The 19,766-nt window shown below is 41.4% G+C and overlaps 2 protein-coding genes across 2 annotated transcripts; one reads left to right on the top strand and one right to left on the bottom strand.

Annotated features, from left to right (window-relative positions):
- Window positions 1-492: 492 nt before the first annotated feature.
- On the bottom strand, window positions 493-12,069 carry LOC135511097 (protein ZNF365-like). The gene is made up of 5 exons (XM_064932631.1): window positions 11,758-12,069; window positions 6,228-7,005; window positions 5,804-5,975; window positions 5,296-5,339; window positions 493-4,966 (listed from the first exon to the last, which is right to left on the bottom strand). Exons 2-5 carry the CDS (start codon window positions 6,998-7,000, stop codon window positions 4,810-4,812), a joined length of 1,146 nt encoding a protein of 381 aa, XP_064788703.1. The 5' UTR covers window positions 7,001-7,005; window positions 11,758-12,069; the 3' UTR covers window positions 493-4,809.
- A 377-nt stretch (window positions 12,070-12,446) lies between these two features.
- rtkn2 (rhotekin 2) lies at window positions 12,447-18,684 on the top strand. Its single transcript, XM_064930839.1, has 12 exons — window positions 12,447-12,595; window positions 13,870-14,063; window positions 14,162-14,220; window positions 14,395-14,448; window positions 14,652-14,769; window positions 15,085-15,285; window positions 15,499-15,593; window positions 15,716-15,822; window positions 16,024-16,155; window positions 16,258-16,423; window positions 16,541-16,648; window positions 16,939-18,684. Exons 1-12 carry the CDS (start codon window positions 12,461-12,463, stop codon window positions 17,505-17,507), a joined length of 1,938 nt encoding a protein of 645 aa, XP_064786911.1. The 5' UTR covers window positions 12,447-12,460; the 3' UTR covers window positions 17,508-18,684.
- The last annotated feature ends 1,082 nt before the right edge of the window (window positions 18,685-19,766 follow it).

The following is a 19,766-nucleotide window of genomic DNA, read 5'->3' as shown; positions in this document are numbered from 1 at the left end:
TTGAATCAGCTGTGTACAGTAGGGAAAACAACTAAACACACCCAGGGGGGGCTCCAGGACCAGGTTTGGGAAATCCTGTTATAGGATATGTTTTTATATATTCCCAAATAATATGTCCTGATAACTTGACATCAACTTCTAAAAATCATGACTTCCCAATGCCTCTTAATTGCACACTATTGTGGTCATTTAACAATTAAAACAGCTCATACATTCATTTTTGTTATTTTATGTGACAGCTCATTACACACACACATACACACCTTGGTGTGCATGGATGACCAAAGCTCCAACCACTACACACAGAATATGAAAGGGCACTGGACAAAGGGCTGACGTCAAATGAACAGTATTTCGTGACGCACTGCTCATGTGAAATGAGAGCGGCCTATTAATTCTCAACAAGACTAGCCTGTTCTCTCCATCTGCAACCTTTAAACTACTCACAGATTTGCATGCCGGATGAAACATTTCAATTTCCACTCTATACACTTCTGTGAATGATCATGCTTAAGTGCTTTATTGATGTAGAATAATATGGTGTTTCAAGTACAGTAGTAGCTTAATATCCCACCATCAATACTGCTCTTGAATCTCTAAATGTCACAAAAGATGACTGAAAAGACAGAAATAAATCCACACTACAAAAACTACAGAACATATGGTTGTTCTCCCTATGTACACAGGAAATCAATCATTTTCAACATCTGAAAACAACAGTTTGAGGAATTTGTACTTTAATCTTCATGTCACACATCAAACCATCAAGTTTAAACAAAAGTAGTATAATTGTTCACAGTATTGGATTTTGCAGTGTTAGACTACAGTGTTTCAAGTGAAGGCACAAAATAATATTCTTGCAAATAAACCCACCTACCTACAAACATAAACCAGGGAGACTAGACTTGAAATATAACAGTAGCACATAAAAGTTAGTTTAATTATCTCTTGTCATATTCAATACCTGAATCCTCCTCTCTCTTTCTGATTGTCCAGTGCTAGCAACAATCTCCTTAGGAGACCCATAAGCCCCAAAGTGCTCTTCACTCAAACTCTGTTGCCATTAAAATACATCTCGTTCTGCTATAAAAGACAAACATAAATATATAAAGATAAAATATAAGGAGCATGCTCTCACAATAGACAATAGCTATGCGCCTAATGCAACTTACTATCAAAAAAGAATGTCTGCTAAATGATGGAAATGTAGCCAAATTGTATCTATGATCCTATGCTATCCATTCATGTTTCTGGTATCTTTATATCTGAGAATTAACCATTGATATCAGGCCACACCCAGCCATGATTATAGACACCTGTGTGTCCTTTGACACTATATAAACTAGTTACCCCGCAGTGTTTGTCATTATTCCCTGATGAAGACAGCTTGTCTGTCGAAACGTTGGTTATTAGGTTATTATTGCATCCGAGTTCCTAGAGTGTCCTTTAATTTTCAAGTGTTCTACTCTGCTAGCCAGCATCTCGCCTAAATAGGTGTGCGTTTCTTTCGCCTCTAAATGACGTAAATGTAACTATAAAGCTATGTCAATTCAGGAGTTACATTTTGAAAATAAAACTTTTTTTCAGAATTTAGACTTCAACCGTGGTCTATACAGCAGCACCATGTAAATGACAGTAACTATAAAAAGATTGGCTATATTCATGCATTTGCTACATTGCCTTAATTTCCCCATAAAACTACATTTCCCTTTGAGACATCCAGTAGCTGTATACAAAATATCAACACCATTAACAAAACATACAGTTACAACAAATACCAAAGAGATGTTTTATTTTGATTTCTTTCTAATATATTCTCATGGCTTGATGGAGTACAATGACTTGTAAACATAGATACTACATCACAGCCAATTAGGATGCATGATTTCATAAAACAGGATTTCATTCAAATGTACCCTAGCATTTTACTTGACACCCAGTGTCATAACACGATCATAACCATGTCATAACATTGTCATAACACTGTCATGACATATTTAGACCTGTTGTAACATACAGTGCATTCGGAAAGTATTCAGACCCCTCGACTTTTCCCCAAATGGTTTACGTTACAGCCTTATTCTAAAATTGATTCAATGTTTTCCTCATCTATCAACACACAATACCCCAGAATAAGGCTGTAAGGTAACAAAATGTGGAAAAAGTCAAGGGGTCTAAATAGTTTCTGAATATACTGTATATTGCGTTATTTTATAGCTAGATATGACACATAAGTGGCAAAACATTCCATTACACCATAGCATACATGTCAACAGTATATATGTGTGTGTGTTTTTTAATTGACCATATCAAAATGATCATTGTAATTGCGCACACATTGATGTCAGACATGCACCTACAACAATGCTCTGTTGATGATGACTGGGATGGATGCAGGAACTGATTTCAGGAGCAGGACAAGACACCCACGTTTTGACTGATGACTGATATAAGGCCTTGTACATGATTGGCCTATCTGGCTTATAGGAGTCTGATGGTCATAATGCTTTTTGACAGTGTCATAAAGTGTGTTTTCTTAGTCCAAGTAAAGTGACACAGGATGCTCATAATGCTTCATGAAATTGTCAAAGTGTATTTGATGAAAAAACATGACTGTAAAAGAATTTCTAACAACAAAGGATTTACGAAACAAACTTTCAAACTAAAGGAAACTTCTTGGCAGGTTAAAACTCATTTGAATAACGCTATATGTCACAACAGGTGTAAATATATGGGCCATGACAGTGTTATGACCACATTATGACAAGTTATGTCAGCTGTTATGACATTATGACTGTGTTATGACACTGGGTGTCAAGTAAAGTGATACCAAATTTATATTTTGCTTCATTCATCTAGTTTCCATTTATTTTTTACAAGAGAAAGGATGACCCTTCACACCTCAATTTAAATGTTTAATATATATATATATACGTGCTTGTTAGGCCTGAAACAAAAAAATGCCTCTGACCTACCAGATCAAAGTGTTTTGGTTGATGAAAAAAATCTCAGGCCTTTAATTCAAAGTGTGCATCTCTGTATATTAAAAAAGAGGAACGTGATATGGAACCTTAACGCCAGTTATGAAATGGCAAGCATGATCAGCCTGTTGTTGACGACCACAGCTTTAGGCTCTATGCTTGTCAGACACAGCTGCATTCTCAGGCACCAGGATGTTTTAATTCCATAGACTTCTACTGGAACTCACTACTGTTCCTCAGTTCACAAACCTTGGCCTAATGTACAGTATATGATTTGTGAATAATTGAATTACACTAATATATACGGTTAGGTGCAGAAGCGCAATATAGACCTGTATACCTGGGTGGAATAAAATACGACTTTGTATCAGCTGTTCTGTGCCCTTGGAGGCCATAGTATGCTGGTTTTTAACAATTTCACCACCTAGTAAAAACATTTTTTAAAACATTGTTTTCTTAGACTGACACTAATCAACAGTATGACATACTGTAATACTAATTAAAATAAAAACAATAAGGAAATTACCTAGAAATACCTATCCATCAAGTTACTATAGTACTTCAAAAGTTGCAACTAGGACAGTAGTAGCCTCTAGGACAGAGACTTCATTGACCGCTGATTTGTAGTCAACACCATAGAACCCTCCAAGCTCATCACCAAGCTCAGGTCCCTGGGACTGAACACTTCCCTCTGCAAATGGATTGACTTCCTGATGGGCCGCCCCCAGGTGGTGAGGGTAGGCAACAACACATCTGCCATGCTGACCCTCAATACAGTGGCCACTCAGGGGTGCATGTTTAGTCCCCTCCTGTACTCCCTGTTCACCCACGACAATGTGTCCGCGCCCAACTCCAATATTAAGTTTGCTGATGACACGACAGTGGTTGACCTGATCACCGACAACGATGAGACAACCTAGCGGGCCAAGAGCTTCAAGTTCCTCGTTGTCCACATCACTAAGGAATTATCATGGTCCATACACACCAACACAGTCGTGAAGAAGGCAAGACAACGCCTCTTCCCCCTCAGGAGGCTGAAAAGATTTGTCAAGGGCCCTCAGACCCTCAAAAAGTTTTACAGCTGCACCATTGACAGCATCTTGACTGGCTGCATCACCACTTGGTATGGCAACTGCTTGGCATCTGACCACAAAGCAATACAGAGGGTAGTGCGTACATCCCAGTAAATCACTGGGGCCGAGCTCCCTGCCATCTAGAATCTCTATACCAGGACATGTCAGAGGAAGGCCCGAAAAATTGTCATAGCCTCCAGCCACCCAAGTCAAATTGTTTTCTCTGCTAACACACGGCAGGTCTGGAACCAACAGGACCCTGAACAATTTCTAACCCAAACCACAAGACAGCTAAATAGTTAGTTAAATAGTTAGTCCGGGTAATTATTGATTATCTGCATTGATCCTATTTGCGCTCATCACATACGCCTCTTCTACCGTTTATCATCTATCCTGTTGCGTAGACACTTTATCCATTCCTATATGTACATATCTACATCAATTACATTGTACCCCTGCACATAGACCCAGTACTGGTACCCTGTGTATATAGCCAAATTATTGTTACTCATTGTGTATTTATTAATTTGTCTATTTTTTCCCCCTCTCTGCATTTTTGGGAAGGGTCCATAAGTAAGCAATGCACTGTTAGCCTACACCTGTTGAAGCATGTGACAAAATAAGATTTGAGAATGCAGCAAAAACCAGCGTACACATGGCCATAATGACTTTGATACAACCCTGCTCAGTATTAGCTATACATTGAGTAAATACATATCATATATACATTCATTTCTCTACCCTGGTCAGGTTACCTAGTCCTCAAATCCGACTGATCTGCTGCCCTGGGTCCAGACTTCATCTCTGTGATCAGGTCTGAAGTAGCTAGAGTGACCCACTTTCCGCCCTAATAGGGAGGGGTGCGTCCTACCTTCCTGGGGACAGGACTGTGACAGCTGACAACCCGCTGACCTAGAATCAGAGGACAGCTCAACAAACGTCAGACACGAAACCAATGCTTCAACAAACAGCAGGCAAAGATGACAGACTCAGGATTAGTGGAGAAGATAAAACGTCTCACGTGTAGAATCATTACTAATGAATGAGGCTGACAAAATCTCATTGGCGACAAGGGATCCCTATGCATAATTTATATGTAACCATGTACTAACCTTAGAAACTGGAAATGTAAGATTATAATCAAAGTGAGACACTAAGCCATGGCCAAAAACACATGGGCCTGGTATGGAAAGTGTAGATCATGTATATCAACAGTAAAAAGATCTAGTACACAAACTTGCCTGCTTTGGGGGATTCTATGAGGTCTGTTTTCAGCTGTCTGGTGCTGCAAGGGAGATGAAAAGGATGTCAGGTATTTCTACTGTTGACAGCCAAGCTCAAAAGCTGATATTATCCCGTTCTGAAATGTTTTGTAAATTATCATGTGTCCCTTCTTTTTTTTCTTTTTTTAGATCAGTAGGGAGGGAGGAAGAAAACACATTTGAATAGGCTGTCTGTATATTCTGGTTATTGTGACAGCACCATTTCAAATTCCTGTATAGGCAAATGTATTTGGCAAATAAAGGTGATTCTGATTCTTCTCAATTCCCAAACGGAATCTGGGATGCCAATAAGTTCAAATGTGTAATAATTATGATATCTTCTACTCTCTCCCTGACAGTCTTTCCATGGCCATTCATGACAAGTGTAAAACCAAAAATGTAATAACAGCTACCACAGAAAAGATAGCTGCCATTGTCAACATATTGCCATCAGTAGTAAAGAAAAAGGCGTGATATTGTACAGTACCATGTAATCTGTGTAGTTTGGTGGACTGGGGGCGCTCTGATAGTACTCCAGTAGCCTCTCAGCCAGGGCGATGCGTTTGAGCAGGTTCTCAATGAAACATTGGATCCGAACTTTACCACATATCTCATGCTGGGTGGCAGATTCAAGGAAATTCTGAATGGTGATGACTTCTCTAAATTAAAAAAACCCAGATACAAATTGAAAACATGAAGGGAGCAATGAGGAGAGTAGCGAGTAACATACTAATGAATGTTGCTACTGCAATGATTACAGTCTTACTCCACTTGAAACAGCATCAATATAAGGAGTTACCAGATGAGTGTATTGGTAACTGTTGTCCGCCATTTGACCTCATGGTTAAGATTGTGACTAAAAATACAGTAAGGAAAGGTTTAGGTTAAGATTGAGTTACTGGCTCACTCACTGTTCTCGCCTCTCCAGCTCATACTCTGACTCCTTCAGCTGCTCCTTCAGCGTGGCAATCACCATCACGGCCACATCCGCCTGCCGGCTCAGCGCCTGCTCCTTCTCCTGTACCTCCTGCCTCTCCTGCGCCAGGTGCTGGGAGAGGGCACACTCACACAGCAGCTCTGTGTTCGTCTTGGTAAGATCCGTGGTAACCCTGTGCAGCCTCCTCTGCATGGTGCTGTCCACCACCCGTAGGACCTTGGCCAGCCTGCGCCGGAGCGACATCTCCTCGGTACAGACATTCCGCTCTGGAAACACTACCTCAAGCTTGCTGCCTGGGTCTGGAGGTTCGTCAAATGGAAAGGGGGAAGGGATATGATCTGTCCCAGGGCTGGACTTGTGGATTTTGAGACCATCTTTACTGGCCTCTTCCTCCTCCTCCTCTTCATTCTCAGTCTTTATCTCCTCAGCTGCCTTCGTCCCCACACGGGGCATACGACACGTCTCTATGCAGATAGTGACCTCTCGTGTGTCACTCAGGGAGCGTCCATGCAGGGCTCTCTCTGGGTGGGAATGCACCCTGCAGGTCGGAAGACTCAGCTCGTGCATGGTGTGGTAGTAACTGTGGCTGTATTCCAGGTGGGCTCTCAAGGAGGCCAGACTACGGAACCTCTTATGCTCCCCACACCGAGGGCACCTGAATGGGAGCTGGGGGTCAGCAGATGCCCCACGAACCTGTCCATTCTCAGTGAAGAGAGAGGTCCTCCTGGCACATACCTTCTGCTGCATTTCACCTACGACCAGGAAGCCAAACACATAATGTCTGATATGACTTATGATAAGGCGAACACCTCATGCTTACAGCACTCAGCTATATTACTGCAAAGGATTAATACTCATATTAAAGTAGGCTATGCTATCAAATCAATCCTACATTTGTTTGAATCAAAACCATTGACTATGTTTGTCCCTATAAAAATGCTCTTCAATCAATGTCACCTAACAGACAAATACCTTCGTAAAATTAAAAGGCCTGCAGATCCTCATCAACAACCAGCCAACAATAGATGAGTGACAGTAATATGGGTTGCTGTTACCTGGTCTGAGCATTTCATGTTATTCTGTATGTAAATCCGAGACTCTCCATTTAGTATATGTTCCGATTTGTATGTATTAATTTGTGTATGTCCATCACCAATTTCGTATATGTTACAAATTACAATTCGTATTATGTTACGAATTTGCAAAACGTATGGTATGTTACAAATTCTAGCGAGGTGACTAGTTGGCTAACTTTACCTAGTCGAGGAGTTCGAAATCGGGGTTAAGTTTAGGAGTTAGGTTAAAAGGTTAAGGGAAGGGTTACGGTTAGGGTTAGCTAACATGCTAAGTAATTGCAAAGTAGATAAAAAAGTAGTAAGTAGTTGAAAAGTTTAAATGTTAAAGTTGTCCTTGATGAGAGTTTAACTCGCAACCATTGGGTTGCTAGACGTTAGCTATATATACACCCACAAATCCACCCTCCTTTTGTTTTTGTCTTACTCACCGGGAACATGCCCGATGTTCTCCGCTGGTGCCAATAAAATAATTGAACAAACAGTAGCCTAAGTTAAGAATTTTGCTGAATAGAAAGAGTGTCAGAATCAGTCTCAACGTCAACAGTGAAGAGGTGACTCCGGGATGCTGGCCTTCTAGGCAGAGTTGCAAAGAAAAAGCCATATCTCAGACTGGCCAATAAAAAGAAAAGATTAAGATGGGCAAAAGAACACAGACACTGGACAGAGGAAGTCTGCCTAGAAGGCCAGCATCCCGGAGTCGCCTCTTCACTGTTGACGTTGAGACTGGTGTTTTGCGGGTACTATTTAATGAAGCTGCCAGTTGAGGACTTGTGAGGCGTCTGTTTCTCAAACTAGATGTACTTGTCCTCTTGCTCAGTTGTGCACCGGGGCCCTCCCACTCTTTCTATTCAGCTTAGAGACAGTTTGCACTGTTCTATGAAGGGAGTAGTACACAGCGTTGTACAAGATCTTCAGTTTCTTGGCAATGTCTCACATGGAATAGCCTTCATTTCTCAGAACAAGAGTAGACTGACGAGTTTCAGAAGAAAGCACGTTGTTTCTGGCCATTTTGAGCCTGTATTCAAACCCACAAATGCTGATGCTCCAGATTCTCAACTAGTCTAGAGAAGGCCAGATTAATTGCTTCTTTAATCAGAATAACAGTTTCAACTGTGCTAACATAACTGCAAAAGGGTTTTCTAATGATCAATTAGCCTCTTAAAAATGATAAACTTGGATTAGCTAACACAATATGCCATTGGAACACAGGAGTGATGGTTGCTGATAATGGGCCTCTGTACGCCTATGTAGATATTCCATAAAACATTTTTTTAAATCTGCTGTTTCCAGCTACAATAGTCATTTACAACATTAACAATGTCTACACTGTATTTCTGATCAATTTGATGTTAATTTAATGGACCAATTTTTTTGCTTTTCTTTCAAAAACAAGGACATTCCTAAAGTGACCTCAAACTTTTGAACGGTACTGTAAGTATTCAGACCCTTTCCTATGAGACTTGAAATTGAGATCAGGTGCATCCTGTTTCCAAGGTTCATCATCCTTGAGATGTTCCTACAACTTGATTGGAGTCCACCTGTGGTAAATTCAATTGATTGGACATGATTTGGAAAGGCACAAATCTGTCTATATAAAAGGTCTAACAGTTGACAGGGCATGTCAGAGCAAAAACCAACCATGAGGTTGAAGGAATTGTCCATAGAGCTCAGAGACAGGACTGTGTCGAGGCACAGATCTGGGGAAGAGTACCAAAACTTTCTCCAGCATTGAAGGTAGTGAAGAACACAGTGGCCTCCATCAGTCTTAAATGGACGGAGTTTGAAACCACCAATGCTGGCCGCCCAGACAAACTGAGCAATTGGGGGAGAACCAAGAACCTGGCCATCACTGAGAGAGCTCCAGAGTTCCTCTGTGGAGATGGGAGAACCATCCAGAAGGACAACTATCTGCAGCAATCCACCAAACAGGCATTTGTGGTAGAGTGGCCAGACAGAAGACACTCCATCAGTAAAAAGGCACATGACAGCCAAAGGCACCTAAAGGACACTCAGACCATGAGAAACAAGATTCTCTGGTCTGATTAAACCAAGATTGAACTCTTTGGCCTGAATGCCAAGCGTCACGTCTGGAGGAAACCTGGCGCCATCCCTACGGTGAAGCGTGGTGGTGGCATCATGCTGTGGGGAGGTTTTTTAGCGGAAGGGATTGGGAGACTAGTCAGGATTGATGGAAAGATGAACGGGGAAAAGTATAGCGATCCTTGATGAAAACCTGCTCCAGAGCGCTCAGGACCTCAGACTGGGGTGAAGGTTCACCTTCCGACAGGACAACGACCTTAAGCATACAGCCAAGACAACGCAGGAGTGGCTTCGGGAAAAGTCTATGAATGTCCTTGAGTGGCCCAGCCAGAGCCCGGACTTGAACCCAATATAACGTCTCTGGTGTGATCTGAAAATAGCTGTGCAGCGACGCTCCCCATCCAACCTGACTGAGCTGGAGAGGATTTGCAGAGAAGAATGGGAGAAACTCCCCAGATACAGGTGTGCCAATCTTGTAAAGTCATACCCAAGAAGACTCAAGGCTTTAGTTGCTGCCAAAGGTGCTTCAACAAAATACTGAGTAAAGGGTCTGTATACATATGTAAATGTAATATTTCCATTTAAAAAAATGTAAAACCTGTTTTTGCTTTGTCATTATGGGGTATTGTGTGTAGATTGGTTAGAGGGAAAAAATAACAATTGAATCAATGTTAGAATAAGGCTGTAACAAAATTTGGAAAGTGAAGGTATGAATACTTTCCGAATGCACTTTAATTTTATTATTTTCTACATTGCAGAATAATAGTGAAGACAAACCATGAAGTAACACATACGGAATAATGTGACCAAAAAGGTGTTAAATAAATCAAAATATATTTGAAATTATTCAAAGTAGCCTGCCTTTGCCTTGACAGCTTTGCATACCCTTGGCATTCTCTCAACCAGTTTCATGAGGTTGTCACCTGAAATACATTTAAATTAACAGGTGTGCCTTGTTAAGTTAATTTGTGGAATTTCTTTCCTTCTTTATGCGTTTGAGAGCCACCGGTGGAAATCTGTCCTTTGTTTTCTTATTTTAGATTTTGGGCGGTGATGGTACATTGCTGGTGTGATTTGAATGGAATTCAAGGCACAGCATGTCTACCACAGCATCTGGTTTGCTATAATTATTTCAACTTTTTTACCCCCTTTTTCTCCCTAATTTTGTGGTATCCAATTACTGGTAGTTACTGCTTTGTTGCTACAACTCCCGCACGGACTTGGGAGAGGCGAAAGTCGAGAGCCATGCGTCCTCCGAAATACAACCCAACCAAGCCGCACTGCTTCTTAACACAGCGCGCCTCATAGGCCTCCCAGTCGCAGCCGCTGCATCAATGACCTAGCCTCCACAATCACCCAACCTCAACCCAATGGAGATGGTTTGTAATGAGTTGGAGCGCAGTGAACTCCTTCAAGACTGTTGGAAAAACATTCCAGATGAAGCTGGCTGTGTGCAAAGCTGTCAAGGCAAAAGGGTGGCAACTTTGAAGAATCTTAAATATAAATTATTTGTTTAACTCTTTTTTGGTTACTACATGATTTCACGTGTTTCATAGTTTTGACATCCTCACTATTATTCTACAATGTAGAAAATAGTCAAAAATAAAGAAAAAACCTTGAATGAGTAGGTATGTCCAATATTTTGACTGGTACTGTCCTGGGGCGGCAGTGTAGCCTAGTGGTTAGAGCATTGGACTAGTAACCGGAAGGTTGCAAGTTCAAATCCCCAAGCTGTCATTCTGCTCCTGAACAGGCAGTTAACAGGCCACCATTGAAAATAAGAATTTATTCTTAACTGACTTGCCTAGTTAAATAAAGGTATGTATTTTAATGACATTCTGCAATTGTCATTAGGCCTACACTTGTAGGCTGTTGTCCATGGGCACCTCACCACTGTTGTCCATGGGCACCTCGGTCTCGGACGCTTATCTCCGCTTTGTAAGGTGTGCCCCCACTATTAATTTGCAGGGACATGTACCAGACCACCTTACTTTCACCCCTGGTCTTATGTTAATATACCAAACTTATCATACTAATTTGAATTACCTGGATGTACGTTTACTATGTTACGTCTAGTTTATGAGATCAGGCTGGGTTGACAGCAGACTCAAGCACATGCAATTCAAGTATTTAGCTAAGCAATGATACATAACGGCATTCAATATTAACTGTGTACAACAGATTATGTCGTACATGTAATGTTTTATGTAGGCTAGTTATTAGCTAACGCTGCTAGCATCTCTTCCTACCCCACACATGGCTCACCAGGACTGGCTAGCTAGCCAGGCGGCTGCTATCGATACATAGCGCCATATGGTGTTTAATAAATGTACAACATTATCTATTTCAAGCTGTGTATACATGTAATCTCGCGTGCATATAGTTTACCTGTATTTGAATAACAGTGTCATGCCCAAAAAAATAAGAAAAAAAGCTAGAATTCCCCCTGCACACAAATGTCCTGCGAACGCTTTGGAAATTGTTAGTCAGTGATAGTGAGCACAGCCTCCCCAACCTCCTTTATAGTAGACGCGTCTGGGAAGCTGCGGAGGGAAAGAATACTAGCTAGTGACGATCAGCAACAAATTATCAATGGAATGTTGCTAGTAAATGTCGCGTTTAATGGCTACTGAAACAGAACAGCAGCGTTGCACATGATGGCATATATGACGGCGCAAAATACATTTTTGTTGAATGGAATAAATAGTCATGTAACTGTACAAATTGCCAACTAAGTTAATAAATAACCAATGGTAAATTATTAACTGTCAGGCCATTGAATTATTATTGTTGCTTGCATCCCATAATGTGCAGCTCAGACAATTCGGCGTGACCACTCTCTGAGACAGACGGGGTATACAATCAGACCATATCTTGGTCAAATGCATGAATCAATGTAATGTTTAACTTATTACATGGAGATAAAAATACATACAGATAATTTCAAACACACACCACTGCTGTGGTTATCAGACATCCTCGAATCGAATTTGAAATTCGAATTTGAAAATGGTAGAATCCAGTTTTGTTTGGCTGCGGAACGCGTCATCACTGAATTGATAGGAAAAGCACTGGGGGCTTGTCTGGACGAATGGCGAATATGGAGTATCAGCGGGACATTCAAAATTTCAGGAGAAATGCAAGTGCTCGGTCCTCGTGTTCCTCTCTCGCAATGGAGATAAAAAGAAAGAAGATAAGTGAGAGCACTGTATTCTTGCAATCAGAGGTAATGTGCCAGTTTGTTGTTAACCGATTAGCTAACTACTAGGCTAGCAAACCGAAGTTTTTCTGTAACTGATACCTGTCTAACGAACGCGTCAGCTAGCTAACAACTAACGTATCCAGCTGAGTTTACGATTTATTCTACATAGCGTTACAGTAGTGTTATAATTTGCGCTCTAGCTAGCTAACGTAAATGCAGAAATATTAATGGTTTGCTAACTGTTCCAACGCTTTCTTTTATGATCTCTGATTTTGTGAAACACTAGCCTCAATTCAATCTATCTGGTCCTGTCCAGAAACAACAACAAAATATTTATTTTATAACTGAGCATTTTCAAAATGTAAAACGAACCACCTGCAACTGGATACGGACATTTTAGAATGTGCATGTATTGGCCGAATGGGAACGAATATGGCATCGTTGCCAAGATGAGGTTGGTCGAAATATCTCTGCTATGCCAAATAGCACCTGTCCTGTGACTGCTAATGGAGCGTCACAATATGCTAGCTGCGTAGATTGGGCCCGTTTCTCTCCTACATAACAACTTTTCAGTGGTCACAAAGAACACTCCTGCTTTGCATGTTTATCGAAACGTTAATTTTGTTTGCTCTATTAACAAACGAATGTTCTTTCAGGCAAAATGCTTGAAAATGTCTACATCTGAATGACACTCATGAAATTAAAGAGGACATGAATTTGTTGTACATAAAACAGATTTCTAAGAAACTAACAGGTGACAAAATAGAGGAGAGAGATCCAGGCTAAATAATCAGGAAACTGTACTATTTGTAGCCTATACTTTCTTTAGCCTCTTACACCATCAGATGTCTGTGGTGTAAATAAATGATTTAGTTTTTTAATAAAAGTCATCCCTATGTTAATGGTTTATTTGTTGGCTTTCCTCTTGTGTTCTAGCAAAGACCACCCAACATGTCATCCACATCAAACCCTGACAATCTTTTGTCTGCCCAACCATACACTTGTGTCATGTTTTGAGTTTCTTTATTTCAGAAGGATTCAATTCTGTTTCAAATGAGTGTTTTCGAACCATTTAACATTCTTCACATTTTGTCTTTGCTCTATTGACTTGCCTTCCAGTATCCCTCGTTCATCAAGATCTGTGTCCTCACCCAGAACCCATCACTGTCTCCTGTCTGTGACATGTCACATCCTTTAGCGAGAGGATATCACCAAACTTCTTAGTTACCTGTCTCCTGTGAATCCACACTATTGTAATTCACTCTTTCTATTACTATGGTGTTATCCCCCTCCTACAGGACTCTAACATGCAGGAGAAGATAGACTTTGAGATCCGCATGCGGGACGGGACCTACAAGCTCCTGGTGGCCAGCACCAATAGAGAGCAGATCCTGAATGCCTCCAAGAACCTCCTGACCTGCAACACTCGGATCAAGGCCTACATGACAGAAGTGCACAAGGAGAACCATGATATGAGAGTCGCATCTCAGAGGTAAAGATAGGCCTCCTATTGTCTGGTTATGTGTGTTTGTTTGTGGAGTCATGCTCCGTAAGTGAAGTTGAATTTCTAATGTGTTTTGTGTGCCATAGACTATCAGATCAGGTTTCAGATGATCGTGTGGCCTGCAGAGGAAGAGTGGCCTTGTCTGGTAAGATCCTTCTCTTTATTTGTCAGAAGGGAACAATGACTGTCCTGTATCATTTTTGATATTCATTAAGATCATTAGAGATTTGAGTCGAGCCACTTGTCTTAGCACCGTTGTTGGAAAGTATACTGGGATTCTTCCATTTACTGACAGATTTGTCTTTGTCCTCCACTGTAGGGCTGCGCATACCGTTGATGTGGAAAGACTCTGACCACTTTAATAACAAAGGGAGTGAGTAGATTGTAATTTATTGTTTTCAGTGAAGGAAAAGGAAAGCAACATAGGAGAAACCGATTCTCTGGAAATTCACTTAATTTCATTTAGACTGAACCTAATAACTAAAGCAATTCTCATATACAAGCCATGTCCTTGCCAATATTCAAAATATGTATTCTGAGTCTGGATGTAGTTACGGTTGTGAATCCTGGTTTTAGGCACGCGGCGGGTTGCCATCTTCTGCCTGATGAGAATTGGATCTGAAGTTTTTGACACTGAGATGGTGGTTGTGGACAGATCGATGACTGATGTTTGTTTTGAGGGTGTAACAGTTTTGTAAGTATTCACCACAAATACAAACTCATATTGTTACCTTGGTTCTATGTCTGTAGGACCCTATCATCTTCTCTCCAGTTTCTTGTTAAAGATGCACTCCGGAATCCAAATTTGTAACATATTGGATTCGTAACATATCAAACGAATTACAAAGCTCGTATGATATCATACAAAATGGATGAAGTAGTACACAAAAAACAGGGACCACTTTTGGCGTGTGAAAACTACTTTCAAAACTACTGGCTGAAATTATACAAAAGTTTGAGAATGCATCTTTAAGTGTTCTGAATCTAACATTTCCCTCCTGATTGACAGTAACGGTGTTGGGCCTGCCTTCGAGCTGAAAGTGGAGCTGTATAGCTGTGCCATAGAGGAGGAGACCATCCTGGTCAACACCCCAAAGAAACTGGCCAAGAAGTTACGCAGCTCTTTTGGCAGGGCATCTGGGAGGAAACTCTGCCCCCTGCTTGAAGCTGGAGACCCTGACGCTTTCCTGCAGTCCAACCCAATACCGCTGTACGTGAGATGTAGTTAAGGCCCAGAGTTTTCCCTGGTCAGGTCTCATGGTCAGGAACAACGTTTGGTGCTGATTATATGTAATGGGTAGGGCCCAGATTTACTGCACTGTAGTCACCCCGTTTGGTTTGGCAGTTGTTGCCTTTTGCCTAGTAAGTCATCTGGTTAGTCTTGTATGTTAAATCACTTTGGGTCTCTGTCTGTCCTTCCTAGGGGGGCAAGGTACAGCCTGCTGGCGTACACCTCTCTGGGCTTGGCCTGGGCCGATGGGGCCTTCCAGTCCCATTCTCTCATAGTCCTCCAGGATGGTAAGAGCAACACTTCATTGGACATTCTTATATACCGCATTGCGTTAAAGATACATTTCATTGCATGTTTTTGGCTTCAGAAATGGTCACAATATGCCTTGTTTGAACTCTTTTCTCTTTAGCTGAGTCGTCCTCCTGGCTGCCCCTTTATGGGAACCTCTGCTGTCGTCTAGTTGCCCAGCCCGTCTGTATGACCCAGGACATGATGAATGGCTATCTGATTCAGCAGGTGAGCTAACTGTTATCAACTCTCTGACTGCTCCCTGACAAACTATAGAGTACCAGATCTGTCCCTGCCAGTCAAGCCCTGATAAGTAGAGCTAAAACCTTCTTTAGTCATATAACATACCATTCTATGGTGTAGAAAAGTAAACCAATGTCTTACCGTATCTCCCTACATATTACCCAAAATAATTGTCTTCTATTCCAGCAAAGTGTGGAGGGGCTGTCCCGGTACTGCAGCCTGTACTGTGTGCTCAGGGCTGGGAGGCTGTTCTGCTACTACACCCCTGAGGAGATTACTGCCAAGGTGGAACCCAGCCTCATCATACCCACCAACAAGGTAGACATTGCCATGGTAACCGACCAAAATCATTGTGATAGAACAGCACATAACTGTTTTTAGTTTTTCATCCCTGGGCTTTCCTGCTGTTTCTCTGTCCAGGACACTAGGATCCGTGTGGTGGATAAGGGCCCTCAGAAGAGGTCCAACAGTCTGACCATCACCAACCCAGTGGTGGGGGGGGCTCTGACCAACATCTTCACAACTGACAGCAGGGAGGAGCTGGAGGACTGGATGGAAGCATTCTGGCAGCACTTCTACGACCAGAGTGAGTGTTTGGAAGAGTTAGCAAAAACCTTAATCTCATGCTCTTTCTTTCACAGATTTAATCCAAATTGTATTTCTCCACCCAACGCTCTGATCTGATTTATCTTCTCTCTCCCAGGTCAGTGGCAGCACTGCTGTAGTAAGCTGATGAAGATTGAGGTTACGTCACCAAAGAAACCCCCACTCTTCCTCACCAAACAGGCTGACTCTGTCTACAATGACCTGAGTAAGTCCAGTGCCCTAAACCTTTGACTGCATATTGTCTTCGATTTTTCTGATATGCAGTTTTGGGTGACTTACTTATTTTTCAAATGAGCCCTGCAATACACACAAATTAAATATAAAATGCAATCAATCAAATGAATACAATCAGTCAGATCATGTGAACTCCTCTGAAGAGGTCACTAAGTTTCTGTAAAACTGCCTTACAGAAACCAGTGTTGGGACCTTTTCGCTGTCAGACACTATTTATATACTATATGATTGATTTAGTACATTTTCCATCTTGTTCTAAAGGTATAAATTCTCCTGGAAAGTTTGAGAGTATCACTGACATCATCCACAGCAAAATTGAGGAAACAGGGGGCCACTTCCTCATTGGTGAGGAGGAGGCAAGGGAGCCTCCTAAATGGTCTGCTCTGTTTGACGGGTCCATCCCCATGGTGGTGCAGAAGAGTGTTTTGTCTCCGGGCAAAGAGAGTCCCTGTCCCAGCCCAACTCCCAGCTCTGTCTCCAACGACAACAAGAAAAGGCGTGCCCCGCCCCCACCTGCTGACAAGCAGCCTTTCAGCCTCCCACCAGCCAGACCCCCTCCTCCATATCAGGAAAAGGAGAACGTTGGGGCGCGAACCAAGACGGGACGACCTTCGCTGGACGCCAAGTTCTCTGCCATCATCCAGCAGCTGCAGAGGAACCCTGGTGGCCTGTCCAGAAAGAATGCCCCCCTGGGCCAGATAGAGCCTCCCCAGCAGGACTTGGATTACCCCCAGACTCCTGATGTCACCCCCAGGCCTGCCCCCGTCCCTGCTCCACGCAACAAACTGAGGAAGTCCTTTAGGGAGAAGATGAACCCTAAAGCCTGGTGACTGACTGAACCTCACCTGGGACTAAAGCCTGGTGACTGACTGAACCTCACCTGGGACTAAAGCCTGAAGCCAGGGTCACCAGTGGCCCAAATATGCCTTTTAACTTTTACTAATAGGACCTATTTGGGTGTTTTTAGGGACATTTCTTAATGACTAAGCAACCTTCCTTTAATGAAACGGTCTTATTCCAATGTGTGTCCAATAATTGTAGGAATATTATCATGTATAGACTGCAAATACACTTCTGAATGTGGGACCTTTGGGATAAATAATGTTCTCTTGGTTCTTTTGGCATGGTGTACCTGACCATTATGATAATAGACTATGATAATAGTCCTTAATGCATTGGCCTTTCTAACCAGAATATATCACTGAATCGATATATATTGAACACTTATCAGCGAATAGTGGATCTAATGTAAGCATTGCATGAAATGATCTTATAGGCCAGTAGAGGAGAAAATAATTTCAGTTTTGCGCTGCACTCAATATAAGCAGTGGCCTGAAGATTGAAATGGAACAATTCACTTTCTAGCGGACCAAACTAATGCACAGTACACTGTGGCCTGAGCCACGTATCACTTTGTTTTCTATTCTTTTTTAAAACATTTTTTAATAAGTAGAGCGACAATGGGTTTTAAGGAACTGTTTTGGAATTGTAGATGTATCATTATTGTTCCAAATAATTAGCCATTTATTTAGCCGTTAGCACTTGTTTAGTAGTTAGGCTAGCATTTGCTAAAATACACAGGATTTCAAAGCACCATGCCATTTGTCATTTTTTTAACACATTTAATACTTTTTTTAATGCGTGTTCGTTAACAATATTCGGTGAAATGTCTAAAGTTAATGGTTGTACTAGAGATTTCTGATTTGTTATTGTTAAATGCATATTGTTGATGGTCTGTGTAGCCCTAACGTATTTGATTATCTTGTTTCCCTCTCGTATACTGTAAGATATCTAACGGTCTTTGATGTTGTGGATTAAAACCCATTTCTACTACTTAAAAAAAAATTATAATTCAACTTTCTTTGTTGATTTGGTCCAACTAATGCTTAATGTGAGCTTTGACAATTTAGCCTGCTGACGGTCTTGTGCCATTTCTAAATGTAAAAACTAGAGGTAGACCGATTATGATTTAACGCCAATACCGATTTATTGGAGGACCAAAAATCTTTTTAAATCTTTCAATCTTTTTATTTTATTTGTAATAATGACAATTAAAACAATACTGAATGAACACTACAGTATTACACATCAATACAAATCAATTTAGCATGTTCAATTTGGTTTAAATAATGCAAAAACAAAGTGTTGGCACATATCCCACTTTTTTACTTCTCCATGTAAAAAAGCTAACGTTTGAGTTCCTTACTCAGAATATGAGAACATATTAAAGTTGGTGGTTCCTTTTAACATGAGACTTCAATATTCCAAGGTAAGAGGTTTTAGGTTGTAGTTAATATAGTATTTATAGGACTATTTCTCTCTACCATTTGTATTTCATATACCTTTGACTATTGGATGTTCTTATAGGCACTTTATTTAGTATTGCCAGCGTAACAGTATAGCTTCCGTCCCTCTTCTCGCCCCTACCTGGGCTCAAACCAGGAACACATCGACAACAGCCACACTCGAAGCAGCATTACCCATCGCTCCACAAAAGCCGCGGCCCTTGCAGAGCAAGGGGAACAACTACTCCAAGTCTCAGAGCGACTGACGTTTGAAACGCTATTAGCGCACACCCTGCTAACTAGCTAGCCATTTCACAGCGGTTACATCAGCCGTTAGGCTGATAGGCTTGAAGTCATAAACAGCGCTGTGCTTGCGAAGAGAACGCACAAAAGTGCTGTTTGAATGAATGCTTACGAGCCTGCTGCGGCCTACCATCGCTCAGTCAGACTGCTCTATCAAATCAGAGACTTAATTATAACGTAACACACAGAAATATGAGCCTTTGGTCATTAATATGGTTGAATCCGGAAACTATAATTTCGAAAACGAAACGTTTATTTCAGTGAAATACGGAACCTTTAGGGATGCCATCCGTTAGATAAAATACCTAAGTCTAAATATTCTTGTTACATTGCACAACCTTCAATGTTATGTCATAATTACCTAAAATTCTGGCAAATTAGTTCGCAATGAGCCAGGCTGCCCAAACTTGCATATACCCTGACTCTGCGTGCAATGAGCAAGAGAAGTGACAATTTCACCTGGTTAATATTGCATGCTAACCTGGATTTCTTTTAGCTAAA

The sequence above is a fragment of the Oncorhynchus masou genome, chromosome 23 (genome assembly GCF_036934945.1).
Source record: "Oncorhynchus masou masou isolate Uvic2021 chromosome 23, UVic_Omas_1.1, whole genome shotgun sequence".
Classification (NCBI taxonomy): Eukaryota; Metazoa; Chordata; class Actinopteri; order Salmoniformes; family Salmonidae; genus Oncorhynchus; species Oncorhynchus masou.
The sequence above is the reverse complement of the archived record's forward strand: the minus strand, read 5'-3'. Positions and strand labels throughout refer to the sequence as shown.